The sequence below is a fragment of the Chelonoidis abingdonii genome, chromosome 8 (genome assembly GCF_003597395.2).
Source record: "Chelonoidis abingdonii isolate Lonesome George chromosome 8, CheloAbing_2.0, whole genome shotgun sequence".
Lineage (NCBI taxonomy): Eukaryota > Metazoa > Chordata > Testudines > Testudinidae > Chelonoidis > Chelonoidis abingdonii.
The window spans coordinates 28,186,059-28,202,522 of NC_133776.1; the positions used below are offsets into that span (position 1 = coordinate 28,186,059).

Sequence of the window (16,464 nt, forward strand, 5' to 3'; positions counted from 1 at the left end):
TTTTTAATTATCTATGGAGCTTCAGCAATTTATGTTTTTAATCCAATAATGTCCGTTTTAAAATATTATTTCATGTTTTCAATTATAAATTTCCACATGATAAAATGAACTCTACAATGTGTTCATTTCCTAAGCATCCCTATTGCTTAGATATACTTAGAACAAGATTAAAAAGTGAATATTTTATTACACAAGAGGCTGAAATAGTTAAAACGATAATTTATAACTTAAACTACCCTCTCTTCTATTTAAAAGAAAGTCCCAACTGTGAGGGTTGTGACACAAATCAACAAAATCCAGAGAAACCAAAGCTTAGAGGAGAATGTTTGTTGTACAGAAGAAAAAAAAGAGAGAGAGATTACTTCCTGGCATGGGAAGAATACAAATTCTCTGGCAAATTGTCAAAAGATGAAAAACCTTTAATAAGTTAATTTGCGACGAGGTCCTTAATGCACCTATGAAAATAGGGAGAGTCCCAGTCCAAATATTTATTCAGGATGTGTTAGACTGAACATGTGAAAAAGTTCTATCAAAGTAGTTTGTCATTTTATAATTGTACATACCTTCAACACCATTTCAGTGATTTTGCCAGGATTCAGGCTTGCATTTAACTACTTTATGGGATAATTCCTAGATGACACACATTTTTATGTTCATTAACAGTAATAATAATGCTTGGGCATTATGCAGAGCTTTTCATCTTCAAAGCACTTTACAAATGTTAGCCTTCATCCATCTCCTTCTAAAGTAAACGTTCATGGTTTAATAAAAATAACTATTAATAGCATCTTAGAGATATTCAGTAAAATAAAATTCACCCATATTTGCACAAAACTGAAGTAAATTGCTGTAAACAGGAAGCCACAAGGTTGAAAGGGGGACAATATCCTCTTCATAGCCTAATACCAGAAACCGGTGGAGGCCCACAGCGCTCACTCAAGCCACTGGGCTTGAACAGAGAGCATGGTCCCACTACATTTCCCATACAGAGATTTTGGACGCTGGACCCATATAACTGTAAACTCACTCACCAACAGTGGCCCATCTCACAAGCCTCCTCCCTGGTGACTTTCATCGAGCTGACATGAAACCTAGTTCTATTGTGTGTGAAAGGGGTACCAAATCTCCCTGTGTGCTCACTTGGCAGCTACTCAAGCCCCATATTAGGGAACAATAGCAATTCACTGCACTGGAGGCAGGGCGATTATACAGCTCTATGGAGCTGGATGAATTTTACTCTAAATGCCCAGTTACATCTGTTGCAGCCCATGAAAGTAATCTTCAGTCAAATATATAAAATGCTGAGTGCGTCATTAAGGAAAAAAACATTTTCAAAACAAATTGGCCATTGAGCCTATTTATATTTAGGAGAAAAAGCCAATCCAAAGTGTCCTCATCCAGGTTTAAGTTTCAACAAAGGCTCAGATTAGTTATTACTTTATCTGCACTAGATTACCTAGACATAGCTGGAGCAATATTTATTTAGGGCAGGAAGTCAAATCAAATACACAGAGAGGTATTTGTTTAAAATGCCAGCAAAAACCAAAAGCAATGTAGTTAACTGACTATCAACCACGAAGCACTCTGAGGTCTAGAAAGAAAGAGTGCAAACTGCAGCTCAGCTGGAATGCCCCAACCACAGCACTTATAAAGGAAAGCAGCTAATCAATTCCATCCAGCACCCTCAGAAGCTGAGTGGGAGCATGGTGCTGATGCTCGCTTTTGAGAGAGGCCATGCTAGGCATTTTCACCCACCCTCTACATGGTCTTGCTATTTCCACTACTACCAGCGATTGTTCTTGGCAGCTCCCAACACAAATGTCAGCACTAGTTTAAAAAAAAAAAAGCCAACTGCTAGCTCCTATGAACATAGAAACAGGAATAATGATTGTAAAACCTTAGATGCTTTGTTTGCTATCACACAAAGATTACGGTTGGTCTGGCAAGTCCACTTCCTAGTGTCAAGAGGCAGAAAGGACTAGAGGAACCACAAAAATGTGTCACACTCAGAGGCAAAAGTAGCAGCATTACCATGGAGAAAGGAGATGGATAACAGGTGAGGAGAAAAGTTACACAATCCTACAAGAGAAGAAAAGGTCAAAGGACCTTTACTTACATGCAGTATCTGACAGAGGGCTCTGTTCCACTCCTATTTATATCATTGCAAATCTGAAGTAACTCCAATAAAGTCAAAGAGTTACAGTGATGTAAGGCCAATGTGGAAATAAAACAACCTCAGGTCAGACGACTCCACTCAGACTCTTAAATACCTGTCTTTACAATTATGGTGTCACCACAGGACTCAGATGTCCAACAGAAGTGGCACCTTGACAATAGGTAACTCCTCCATGAACATATCTGGACTGTTCTTGAAATGCACAGAGATTAAAAAGGGACCCGGGGTGGGATTTACAGAAGTTTGTCGGACTTTTCAGTATTCAGAATAAATGATGGCAAAGTACTGGGAGGAACATATATTGATGAGCTGAAGTGTCATAACAAATATCAAGATAAATCACCTTCTAAACTATTTTTGTTAGGACCTACGGACTAAAATGCGACATTCTCTTGTAAAAATGACTTTTCTGTAACATTAATCTGTAACTACCAATTTTTCCATAGGGGGAAAAAAAGCAAAATGGATATACCGTAACCTAAACAATAACTAATTTTACACACTTCTATAGAAAAGTGCACAAGAAAAAAAACATCATGTAAAATAATATTTACCATTTATGTAGTGTTTTTCATCTCATTATGTAAGTGTGTAGATAAGCACAGAGATGAAGATGTAGATGAAGCATACAGGAGGTTAAAACTAAGTTTTCATTAGACTCCACCATAATTTTTGTTATGCTGTTTGGGGGTGTTTTATTCAAGTCACAGAGGGCTAAATTTTCATAGCTGCTGACCGCCCACAATTCCCATTGACTTCAGTTGGATGTAGGTATCTTAAAACTAGGGTATCGAGATACTGAGTATCCAAAATTAGGGGACAGTTTTGAAATCTCTGGCCTAAATGACTCAGTGAGAGACAGTAACAAATGGACCACCAGTCTCCTGGCTCCCACTGTGGTGCCCAAACCACCAGACCATACTGCCCGATAAGCTCAGTTAAACTGTCACTTTCAAGTCATGGTACTATCAAAGAGAGTTGCATGCCACATGGTGTAGCAGCAGCATTATTGAACTTTTTAAGCTACCTAGAAGAGAAACTCACAGAAGGGGAAATCCTGCCATCCTTTTCCCTCACATATAGCGATACCAGTGCCTTTCCATTTCATTGTGAAGGATGGGAGATGAGGAAGTATTTGGAGAGCCTGTGCAGACAGTAATACCCCCTGTGCAGACCATGGCTTCCTTGGCGAGGCTCTTGACATCCAGGCCTGACAGATGTCCTTCCCTGCAGGTTTTAGAGGGTCAGGCATGGAAGCGCACTACGTGCAAAAACACAGTGTGCATCCCTGAGCATCTACAGAGCCACTCCACAGCCCTGCAGGGATGAGGATGAGAATTCCTTTATTCACAATCCCATGGGACAGTTCAGTACACAATCCTGTTACTCAGGCTGTGCAGAAGGTTGATGATTTTGCCCAAACTGAATTCCAGTGCACAAACATGAAAAGGAAGTCATGAGATTACTTTAAAACCAGATAGTTGCTAGTCATGCAAGTCAAGCAACTGCTGCTGAGTGTTAAACATAATTTCTGACTTCCATACATCTTGTTGCAATCCTACACCTAAGGTCCAGAACAGGGGTAGGCAACCTATGGCATTTCAGTGGCACTCACACTGCCCGGGCCTGGCCACTGGTCCAGGGGGCTCTGCATTTTAATTTAATTTTAAATGAAGCTTCTTAAACATTTTTTAAAATGTATTTACTTTACATACAACAATAGCTTGGTTATATATTATAGACTTTTAGAAAGAGACCTTCTAAAAACGTTAATGTATGACTGGCACGCGAAACCTTAAATTAGAGTGAATAAATGAAGACTCAGCACACCACTTCTGAAAGGTTGCCGAGCCCTGGTCCACAAAGAAATTGGTACTATATCCCTGTGCATTAGGCTGCCTCTGTGGGATACTGCTTCAATGTTTCTAAGGGCCCTATTTTTAATCCAAACCTCCAGAGGCATTTTAGCAGCTAAAAGGGAGGGATTAAAAGGAACTCTTACTATACTTAACCACTCATTTGAAATCTAGATGATTTTAGTAAACATTTAATCTTGCTTAAAATTACCTGACTGGAATGGAGGGCTGCCCACACAATATTTTTTTTTTAAATATTACATTTGTGTCATAATATTTATAGCACTAGTCATTTCTGAGCTGAGCACAACAATTCTACAGATATACATGCAATCTCAAATGACATATCAAGCTGCATGGACACATAGTTTTTTTAAAAATCTTCGCTGATACAATTTTTTGCTTGGGGGTTGGTTATCATGGAACACGCAATTGCTGTTAAGTCAGTGGAAAGTAGCTGTTTCAGTCATATTTACCTCTGCCGTATCATAGATACCTAGGGCCCAATTCCATTACACTGCTCAGAATTAGAAGCAATTCCACTCAAGTCAGTGGAGCTGAACTGCTGTAAATGAACTGTTGGAGTGAACTGTTAGTCACTGTGCTTAGCTTAACATACTCTCTCTCTCACCATATGAATTTCAGTAAGGCATTATGAGATAAAAATAGTAGGAGAGCTCAGATCATATGCTTTGGTTTTAAAGAATTCACCCGAGTAGTACTACAACAACAAGGAACTGAAGAGACAACTTGTTGTTAAATATCAAGGCTTGTCTACATTACCCGCTGGATCGACGGGCAGCGGGAGGGGGTCGATTTATCGCGTCTAGTCTAGACACGATAAATCAACTGCCGAGAATTCCCCTGTCGACTCTGGGACACCACCAGGGCGAGAGGCACAGGCGGAGTCAACAAGAGAGCATCAGACGTTGACTTACCACATTCAAGATACCGTGGTAAGTAGATCTAAGTACGTCGACTTCAGCTACGTAGATCGATCTTCTCCCACCACCCCCCGCCAGTGTAGACCAGGCCTCAAAAACAGACAGACTGAACACTGCTCTTTGGTCTGTACACAAACATGTGGGTAAATCTATTGTATCTCACATGAAAGCAAGCATAAGGCAAAGACAGTATGTGTGCTCTAGTCTGTGATCACATCAGAGTTTTTTTTGTTTGTTTGTTTCGTCAAGCCAATTTGCTCTAAGTTTGTAACTCAGAAGCCATCATCCTGCTAAGATACAGATATAGTCAATCAGAAACCAGGAACAATCAGTCATCTCCTGCTTAAAGTTTCACTTCATCGATATGGTATCTATGCCCCCCAGTGCAGCTGTGAGCCAACTAGTCCTGGTCACAAAATGAAGATAGATTATGAATACAGTCTGAGTCTTTCTAAGTAGAGCACATCCTAACAATCTTATGGTCAAATCTTGTGGCCAACACTCTCTCACATCTTCTATCTCTGCTGATCACTCCCCTCCCGCCTGAAATGCTGTCCTCCCTTGCCTTTTGTGATGCTGTCCTCCCTGGTTCTCCTCCTGCCTCTCCCACAATGACACTTTTGGTGGGCAGAACCACACCCACTTTCTGCAAGTATGCCACAGAGGCCTCAGTATTTAGTCCACTCTGCCTCTTCTCGATCGTCATTTTAGGTGACGTCATCTATTCATGCAGTTTCAAAATACAATCTTTATGTTGATGATTCTCCAAATAAGCCTGCCCACTGTCTTACTCAATCCATTTATGTACCTCCTTCCCTGTATACGACGCTGTAATTCAAACTTGCATAGCTAAAGCTGAACCCCTATTTTTCAGCCCATAGCTTCTTCACTTCCCCATTCTCTGTCACTGATACCATTTACACACACACACACACACTACACTCCAAGGGAGGTCTTCTGCAATTCCCCCTCTCAGCTACCCCATGTGTTCATGAAGCTGGCGAGACCATCTGTCTGGCCCAGTCTGACTACATCACCTCCCTCTTGATCCTCTACTTCTCCACTGCATCAAAGTTTAAACTTCAAGGCCCTACCTAACACTTTCACTCAACACCTTTGCTTCTCCACACTTGACTTGTCACATTACCCCCGGCCCTTAAACTCTTCCAGCCTTGATGTTCCATCATTCATTTTTCCCACAACCACTTCCACATTTGTTTTGTCACATTACCTCCATGCTTGGAGTGCGCATCCTCAACTGGGTTACCAGGCCACTCCACTACTCTCATTAAAATCTCTCCCTAAAAGGGATTTGTTCCATGACATCCGAAAGAAATAAAAATATTTATTTTTACTTCTTCCATTAAAAAAAAAAAAAAAAAAAAATCTTTCCTGGAACCAATAAAATGTTGGTAGCAAAGCACCACTCCCAACATGCATGTATTTTGGATCATCTGGTTTTTTTTGGTCTCTTCAATTCTAAAGTCTTCTTAGCAGGGGGTGTGCCTTCCCTGTATTTCTGTACAGTGCCTAGCACTTTTGGGGCACTCTTATAGTGTAAAACAAACACAACCATAATTTACTATTTTCATGATGAAGTTTTGCAATTCACCAACCATGGAAGCAGGAAAAAAAAATGCCATACATGCTACAGTGGCTTCCCATCAATGAGGGACAGCGCATACAGTCCTTCATACTGAATTTTACTTTAAATCAAGGGTAAGGAACCTAAGGCACGCGTGCCAAAGGCAGCACGTGAGCTGATTTTCAGTGGCACTCACACTGCCTGGGTCCTGGCCACCAGTCCAGAGGGCTCTGTATTTTAATTTAATTTTAAATGAAGCTTCTTAAACATTTTAAAAACCTTATTTATTTTACATACAACAATAGTGTAGTTATATATGATATATTATAGACTTATAGAAAGAGACCTTCTAAAAACATTAAAATGTATTACTGGCACGCGAAACCTTAAATCAGAGTGAATAAATGAAGACTCGGCACACCACTTCTGAAAGGTTGCCGACCCGTTTTAAATAATTGTTAATGTGCAGATATTCTGGTGATGTGAGCACTATAAAACACACGGACGGCCACAATGTTACATAAATGGTTAGCTAAAAATACGAGTACAAGCATAAGCCCATGACTGAGAGCTTCTTGTTGCAAACACAGAGACTGAAATTAATACAAGATACAAGTCAGAGGCATTCTAGCTGAGTACAGATCTACTGTCTCTTGAGTAGGTGACTTATACCAGCTGTACTTCATCTTTACCATTGTAGAAGTAAACTTGCAAGGCCCATAAAGGTGCCTAATAAAAAACTGCCACCTAGTGGCTCAACTACACTTTCCTAAATTATGTACAAGGTACATGGACTAATACAGAGACCACGATTTACATTATACTCATGGTCACCACACACCTGTCAGTTATTAAGATGCAGGAGCTCTCAAAGTCAGTGTGCAGATGACAACATACATCATAAGTGGTAATTTTTTCCACTGTTAAAAACTCAAATATCAAATAATACTCAGTAAACACTGGAAAAAAGCCCATCAGCAATACAAGGCTCTCCCACTTCCTGTTAGTCAACTTACACATCATATCAAGCAGCAAGTTACAATTCTTTGAAAACCCTAATCAGGTTCTCCTAGTTTAAGGAATCACTTTGCAATTTAATATAAGCCTAGGAGCCAATCAGGAAGGACAGGAGGGGAAAACTAAAGTCTCTAAACTAACTGACATAAATAAAGTTATTTTCTTCCTAATTCCTCTAACCAGCTGATGCTATATAACCAACATCCAAGTATGTTTGACTTCAAAAGTTTACCGTGAAAATGCCTCATAACCACCACCATATACTGGAATAAAGTTGCCATTTCAAAGCCTACAGAAAATGGCCTGCTCTTAGGGCTGCGGCGGGCAAACTTTTTGACTTGAAGGCTGCATCAGATTTCGTAAGCTGTATGGAGGGCCAGTTAGAGGAGGGGGTCATGGGCCGGCCCCCACCTCCTATGTGGCCCTCCGGGATTCCTGCCCCATCCAACCCCCCGTTCCCTGACAGACTTCTACTCCCTGTCCCCGGGGATCCGAGGGCGGCCAGCCAGCCCATCCAACCCTTCCTCTCATCCCTGCCCCATCCAACCACCCCTTTTCCCTGACTGCCCCCTGCTGCCTGATTCGACCCCTGTCCTTCCTGACTGCCCCTGGGGACTCCTGCCTCATCCAACAGCCCCTCCTTCCTGACTCCCGGGCCAAAAGCTCAGGGGCCAGGCAGGATGGTCCCGCGGGCTGGATGTGGCCCACAGGCTGTAGTTTGTCCACCTCTTTCTTAGGGTGGCCAGGCCTTCAGGACCCTGGTGTCTCTGGTCAGCACCACTGACTGGGCCATTAGAAGCCTGGTCGGTGGTGTTGCGGGGCTAATACAAGCTAGTCTCTACCTGCCCTGGGCACTGCGCTGCGCCTTCGAAGTGGCCAATAGGTCCAGTTCCTAGGTGGGGGAGTACAGGGCTCCGTGCGCTGCCTCCACCCTGAGCATCAGCTCCGCATTCCCATTTGCCGGTTCCCAGGCAATGGGAGCTAAGGGAGGTGGCAGTGCCTGCAAACAAGAGCAACTGTGGAGCCTCCTGCCCCCCCGCCCCAGAAGCCAGACCTGCTGACTACTTCCAGGTCGCAGCATTGACCCAGTACAGGCAGGCAGCCTGCTTTAGTCCCATAGCACCGCCAACCGCGAGCCACCCAAGGCAAGTTTGTGCCCCACCCCACAGCCCACACTCCCATTTAGAGCCCTCACCCCTTCTCACACCCCAATCCCTTGCCCCAACTCAGTGAAAGTGAGTAAGAGCAAGCCACCGAGGGAGGGGGAATGTAGTGAATGGGGGCCGGGCCGGGCCTTGGGAAGAGGCGGGGGCTCTGGGAAGGGAAAGGGCTACGATATTCGGTTTTATGCCAATAGAAATTTGGCAACCGTACCTGCTCTGCAAAGGAAGGGCCAGATTTTAACAGAAAACTTCAGCATCCAGAACTGGAGCCAAATTTTCAAGAGAGCTCAGCTCCCGTTTATACACCAAAAATAATGGGGGAGAGGGTGTAACCCCCAAGGAGATTACACAGATTCCTGGAGCTCTGTCTGCGGGCAGCTCAGGGAGGAGGAGCCAAGGCAAACTCAGAGTCTGCCCAGAAACCAATAGGGAGTGGAGATGCCCCTCCCAGGGAGTTGAGGAGAGGGGAGAAGCCATTTTGAAGTCTATCTGGAGCCAGTCAGGGGAAGGGCTGAACTGGCTTTGTGGGGAGCTGGCGAGTCCCAGGCCTACAAGCAGGGTTCCCCCTGCGAACTGGCCTCTAGGGACCTGACTGCAGATCCCTCAACTGGATTTTCCTTTCCCATGGATGATTCCCAATTGTTACGTTTACTGAGAAATTTCCCCAGCCAGGCTGGGTTCACCTTCAGCTCCCCTGGTGAGACCAGTCCCCATATGGTCAGTGCTGCTAGTCCAGGGCTGCTGCCTGCTGGGTGTGTGACTGGAGGCTGGGCTAGGAGGCTACAGTTTGGATGTTAGGGTAGTTGTATAACCTACACCTTGAGCCCTGCACCCCTTTGTGATGAGGGGAAATCCTGGGACCAACGCAGCCTGATGCCTGCCTGAGGAGGATCCCTGTCAGCAGACAGCAGCCACTCTGCAGTGACTGAGGAGTCCAGCGTCATCTTCCAACCTGAAGGTCATTCATGAAGTTTGTAAGTGCCCCAGCTGTTAGTTAGTTAGTCAGGGAATTTGTTTTAGGGACCCCTTACTCCCTGAACTGTGTCCTCAAGCCAGGGAGTAAGGGTTTGAGGATTTTATAACCCGCTGTTTATTACACCTGGGGAGGGATTCACCACCTCCTCCCACTTGTTAGTTCTTGGGCTGTACTAAACCCAGTCAGCCGCACTGCAAAACCACTGCAGAGAATTTTATAGGTCATCAAGGGCCCCAGCAAAGTACGCGTACCAACAGGACACTAATTTTACACTTGTTACATCAAGTTAGGGGTATTTTCAGTGTGGGCACCGGTAACCCTGCTCTGCCTGCCTGGGACATGCACATCAAGAAGACCCCTCTCCCCTCAGAATCATAGGAGCAGATCTGGCAGTTTGGAACAGTGAATCTAGTATGCAGAACACAGGCAGAAAGGCACAAAGAAAAGGGTCAGAGAAGCCAGGAGGAAGTCAGCCCAGGTGGAGAGTCAGGAGAAAGTGGTGGTACAAAGAAACGCTGGAGATGTGTGAGGGGAGAGAAGAGGCAAGAGTGAGGGTGAAAGGAGAGCAAGAGGAGACAAACAGGTACCAGAAGAGAGAAATAATGGGAATGACAAAACAGACCATATGAGAGAAAAAGAAAAAGAAAAAAAGAGAAGCAGACACACAATAAGGATGGAGAAATTCCATCTTGCTGCCAGCAATGCCATTTTATAAAATACAGACAGATGAGGAGGACTCAATTCAGACCCGGGGAAACACAGGAGCAATAAGGAAGAGCCAAATAACCTGACCCAAAGAAGGAACATGAAAACAGAATGCTAAATGCTAGGAGCAGCAAAGGGTGCCACTTTTCTTGTAGTTTAATAGTTTCAGACTTCTGTTGGGGAAAACTCCCAGCTTCTTCTCCATGATTTATGATTGAGAAACCTTCAGCAAATTCACCTTCTTGCTTTAACATTTCTTCTTCCTCTCTTTCCCCACCATCATTTCAGTCTGACTCCACTGCAGTAAATGCCTCCTCTTGGACCCGAGCAGAACAATAAATCCTTCCAACCCATCCACATACAGGAGTCTAATATATGTAGTTTTAAGGGGATCTTTCTGTAGTTCTAAAATTACCAAACTATGTAAGAGCCACAGTTGTCTATTTATACACGAAACAACCATTAGAATCAAATGTGTTAAAAGGTTCTGTACCAGTATCTACTTAATTATTTAATCCACTTTGTAATTGGATCCATATGTACTGAAACTAGGGGTGCTGGAGGTGTGGTAGCACCCAGTGGCTTGAAGTGGTTTCCATTATATAAAGGGTTTACAGTTTGATTCAATGGCTCGCAGCACCTTCTGTACAAAATTGTTACAGCACCCCTGCCTGGATCCCAATTTTCACTTTGCTACAGGAACCTAAAGGCTTGATCTATCAAAACCTTACTCAAGTCATATTTGCATGAAATTTCAGTGGGACACTTGCATGAGTAAGGATAACACAGCGAGGGATGACAAAGGAAAGGAGTGGAAGATCATGCAATAGGCTTAAACACTCTGAGTGAGCGCCTGATTCCTCGGAAGTCAACAGCAAAACTCCCATTGGAACAGGATTTTACACCTATGTATATGCTTTTCAGTTAATTCTATTTTATTTTCATCTAATTAATTTAATATATAAGAATTTGCAGCTGGCATCCAGAATAGAGACTGTGATGATAGGATCCCTGTTACAACGCACATATAATACCCTATAGTCATGCTGTGAAATTATAAAAATGCAGGATTTATTTATTAGGCTGAAGGCAGCTTTGACAGATTCTTGGAACTGTTTGAAGTGGATAGTGCTGGACTAACTCATTATGAGCAGAAGTTTGATCCCATAGTCTTCTGCAGAACCAATTTCATTCTTCCTATGCATGGCCTACACAGAGGTAAATCAGCCCCAGAGGCGGATTAGGGTTTCCCAGGGCCCTGGGCCAGAGTAAGTGGGGGGTTCCTTCCCACCCCATTCACCTGCAGTCCCGCCCCGTAGTGCCCCTTCCATCTATGGGCCTACTCACACCTGACCCCTTTCTGCCCCTTCCCTGGGACACTATCCCTATGCCACCCAGCGGTTCCCCCCCTCCACCATTCCACCCTCCCCATGACTCATTTGCTCCTTTCTCCCCTCCCCCCCACCCACTGCAGCCACAAGGCTGGAAAAGCTCTGTCCTTGCACCATAGCAGGGAGTGAGAGCTCCTCTAGCCCCGGGGCCACAGCGGAGGTCCAGGTGCCACACTTCTGCAGGGGACCAGGATCGGGGTGCTGGGGCTTCTCCCGCCCCTGGCTTCTGCTGGAGAGCAGGGTCAGGGCACTGGGGGCTTCCTCTGCCAGAGACAGGGTTGGGACCCACTGGGGGGGCTACCCCTGCCAGGGGGCTTCTGCCAGGGAGTCGTCTCCCATCACATGCCTTCTGCCAGGGTCAGAACCACTGGGGGTGGGGCGGGGCTTCTGCTGGGGACCGGGGAGGCACTTCTGGGGGAGGCACTGATGGGGGGGGCTTCCCCCATCCTGCAGCTTCTGCCAGGGGCAGGGGGTGCTGCTGTGGGGGCTTCACCTGTCCCGCGGCTTCTGCCAGGGGCAGGATCTGGGAGTGAGGGGGCTTCCTCCACCCCACCTGCTGGGCAGAAGCCAGGGGCCTCCAGTTCTCTGGGGCCCCTGGGCCCGAGCCCCGTGGGCCCAGTGGCTAATCCACCTCTGTCCAGAGCACCAGTAAGCCTCTTGGAGCAGCCCCAGGGGGGGTGTGATCTGGGGTTCCTAAAGAGGATTATTAAAAAATAATAATAATGAGTTGTACCTGTTGAGAGGAGATAGTTTGAGGGAAGCAGAGGGTTGGGAATCTCTCCTTTCCCTCTATTCACAATGAGGGGGAAGGGAGCTATGCCAGTGGAGAAAGAGTATTTCTTATAAAAAAGGGCTTAGGTCATATAACACTAAAGAAGTCTCATAACAACGAGGAACCATTTTTTCCTAACAACTTTATCAGCCAGTGCATGTAAACTAAACAAAGACATGAAAGTTTAGGGCCAAACTTTTATAAAATAATTGAAATGAATAAGAGAATAATGAGCCTACAATTTTTGAAGTGGGTTGGGAGAACATTAATTACCTCTTGGTTATCTTTGTTCTGGTTTGCCCAGAAAATCTTGTGATAAAGAGTCTCCATTGAATTGCTGGAATCTGATCTGTCAAAACAGTGTCTATCCAAGACTTCCAGTGTATGCAAAACTCGGCTGATGGTGACCCCTAGGTATGGAATTTAAAAAACAAAAAGTAACCAAATAGTTTACCAGAAAAATTCTTTGTTAAATCTAAGTCTTCACTGGATATATACAGCACTAATGTCTGGGTAAAATGGACACAAAAGCCATCCCCACCCCACCCCTAAAAAGGAGGGAAGTTGAATTTTACATTTATGGTACTATGAAAGTGCTAATTTGGATGGCTGATATGACGACAGACACTTGTCCTCAGCCAACATGACTAAAATCAAACTAACTTTCCCATTGGTCTCTGAAAAGCAAAAAAAAAAAAAAAAAATAAAATAAAAAAAGAGTAGTCAGTCACTATCAACTTGGGCTAGATTTGAACCAATGACCTAAGACCAAAGGCTCTCGCTCTCTATCAATCCTCTGAGCTACTGCAGCCCACCAAAGCTGTAGAAGGTAACGTTTAGTGGGAAATAGCTGATCCAGTTATGAAAGATGTGGTATGCTAAATACTTTCTTGTATTCTAAAAATACATCTAGAGATTAACCAGATCCTGTCTGTTACAAGAAAACCATTCACATACACACCCTACTATTAAAACTGCAAGTTTCTCTAGTCCTTAGGTGGTGTACTCACTGCCCTTCTTGAAACACTCCCACCCACAAGGATCTTTACATCCTCCTTTCTCACAGTGACCAACCATGCAGTTCAGATGGGTTACATACGGTTTCCCTCAGAAGCCCAAAACCACTAAGCCCTGTGTCAGCAAGAGTGTCATGGAAGATTATCCCGTATGGACCGAGGCGGCTATTTCTTCAAATTTCATATCCCCACTTGATCCAAGAGTTTAGGATTCACTAAGCTCAGAACCTGAATTGTAATGGTCTCTCCCGACTAACATTTATGCTAACTCACCACCAATCCAAAAACGAAAAAAATACATGGGGCCTGTTACTTTGTGTCAGTCTATCAAATCTACGCCTAAAATTAAACACAATGTGATGTAATCAAGCCCAAATACACACAAATATGCAAAACCTAGGACCCAAATTTTTCAACATTTACTTTGCATTTGACTTGCTTTACCTGCCGTTGATTCTTGGCACTTGTCAAAAGACCACCGCACCTCCACAGCACAACCTCGTTGTTTTATCTGCTGTTCTACTTCATAAATCTTTGCCCGAACCTAAAAAGATTATTGTTGCTCATTAGCTAGTGGCTGGGAAGCCACAATTCTCATCTCAAGCACATTTCTCTGCATAAGTAAGGTATACAACAGTGTATCACAATGTTTCCTATATTAGGAAAAAGTACCCTCAAGCACAGAATGTTCAAATGATTGGTTTTTTTTTAAAACATTATCTTCAGGACATTCACTCATACAGTATTGTTGGGTTGAATGTAAGTTTTCAGGTCATGAACGTTGCACTTTACTGGCAGCTGCAACAAGTCTGCTATTTTTTGTTTTGTGCCATTAAATAACATCAATTTAAATTAACTCAAGATCTTTACTTTGAAAGCATTAACAATACTGCAATTCAAATGCACAATACTTTATGAATGATGGGATTGTTTGGATTAAAGAATTCCCAAACAATTTAGTACACCATAACTAACACAATTCTAAAGCTAACATGTAACTAATCCCAAACCAAGACTATAGGCATACCTAAACCTGCTAGTCTTAATGAGCATAAAATATTACATTTTTTGAAGGTACATAGAATATAGATCTTTGCCCTGCAAAAACAAGCCTACCTGCTGATTAAATGCTGAATTTCCACCTGGCATAGGTAAACTAGATGGAGCAACTTGAAGTAAATCCAGAGGAGAACCTGGATTAATGCTCTTACTTTCATTCGTGGAATAGTTCCACACCAAGGCACTTGGGCAACAGAGAGTTACAGTCTGCAAGTGACAATGCAAAGTAGTTAGAAGTAATCTCCTTTGCAGAACATTTGCAACAGATGGCCACAGCTAAACACCAACAAAAGGAGATAGTCTCTTCAACTAAATCACTTCTGCCTCACAACTGCAGTGAAAAGGACTAAAAAGAGGCCTTTGCAAAACCATTTGCTTTTTAAAACAGGGTGGGAAATTAAATTAAAATGGTATTTTCCTTATTCATTAAATTGAAAATTGCATTTAAATATATACTTGCTTAATTTACATTTGTATTGCTTTCATACTGCCATCAAAGACACCACTGAAGGCTAATTTCCATCAGACACTGCCTAAGAAACATGAATAACTTTTAGCAACATAGGTGTCATTTTAAGGCTTCGTTTACAAAGAGAAGGCATATGTGAAAAATTAAAATTTATATCATTAATTAAAATATGCTTTCCTATCAAGATTTTAAAACACAAAGAAGCCATTCAAATGCACCTTATTTCTAAGTAAATCTACTGTTCCTGAAAGATGCTGGATGACAGGCCTGAAGACTGATATCCATTTATAAACCATTATAAAAAAGAGTATTGCTATGTATCTAGGATTAAAAAACCTACAAGGATTAAAAACCACCAAGTGAAATCATGTCCCACTGAAGTCAATGGGAGTTTTGCCATTGACTTCAGTGGGCACAAGATTTCACCCACCATGAGGGTTGTTCATCATCGAGGTATAAGCAGGAACTCTAGGTTGGGTTCCTGTCAGCAACCCATCCTGCTCTAAATTACTTTGAGAACATAGGAAAATTAATTCTAAGTTACTTCTGAGTTTTGCCTTGGTTTGGAAATTTTTTTGGTGAAGGAGAGATGGATCTTAAAGCATGATCTGAAAAATAGCTAGAGTAAGGTTCTTCTCAGCTTCTTTGCAGAATGTGTTCCAGAGTCCTGGGTTGTGTTGTTGAGACGATCTACCTCCTGCTCTCCCAAATCCAGATCTGGATTCCTACAACAGTACCCTGCTAAACAGGTTGCCTGAGAAGTGTCATTTGAAAATAACCTGGGCATCTCTCATTGACAGCTTTGTGAATCAATACCAAAACTCAGCACAGATCTGGTGATACAAGGAGAACCAGTGCAGGTAGCAAAACAAAATAGTCTCTTTGGACTGTTACATTTAGGAAATAAGTCACTGTGTTGTTTACCAGTTTAAGAATTTGTCTGTGCTAAGAAAGAGAAAGAGCACGAGCACATGCGGCAATAATCCAATATGGAGGCGACAAACACTAATGGCAGGTCCTTGTCCAAGAGGAATAGGAGGAGTGTCATAAACAGATAGCTAAGGGTTAATGTCTCTTTCACCTGTAAAGGGTTAACAAACACATGACCAGAGGACCAATCAGGAGACAAGATACTTTCAAATCTGGGTGGAGGGAAGCTTTTGTTTGTGTTCTTTGTTCTCTGTCCGTGTTCTCTCTGGGGTCTGAGAGGGACCAGACATAAGCAGATTCCTCCAATCTTTCTAAAAAAAATCTCTTCTGTTCTAATTCTAGTAAGTATCAGGATAAAGGCAGCTTTAGTCTTTTTAATTGTTTTTCTTTATTTGCAAATGTGTG

The 16,464-nt window shown here is 43.1% G+C and overlaps 1 protein-coding gene across 1 annotated transcript in view; it reads right to left on the reverse strand.

Moving 5' to 3' along the window:
• The window catches only part of MED12L (mediator complex subunit 12L), a 324,753-nt gene that overhangs the window by 250,380 nt on the left and 57,909 nt on the right, over nt 1–16,464 (reverse strand). Inside the window, exons 8-10 of the mRNA XM_075068471.1 lie at nt 14,718–14,867; nt 14,046–14,145; nt 12,859–12,995 (exon numbers count right to left, since the gene is read on the reverse strand). Of these exons, the coding sequence (XP_074924572.1) occupies nt 12,859–12,995; nt 14,046–14,145; nt 14,718–14,867 (387 nt within the window). The remainder of the gene's footprint in view (nt 1–12,858; nt 12,996–14,045; nt 14,146–14,717; nt 14,868–16,464) is intronic.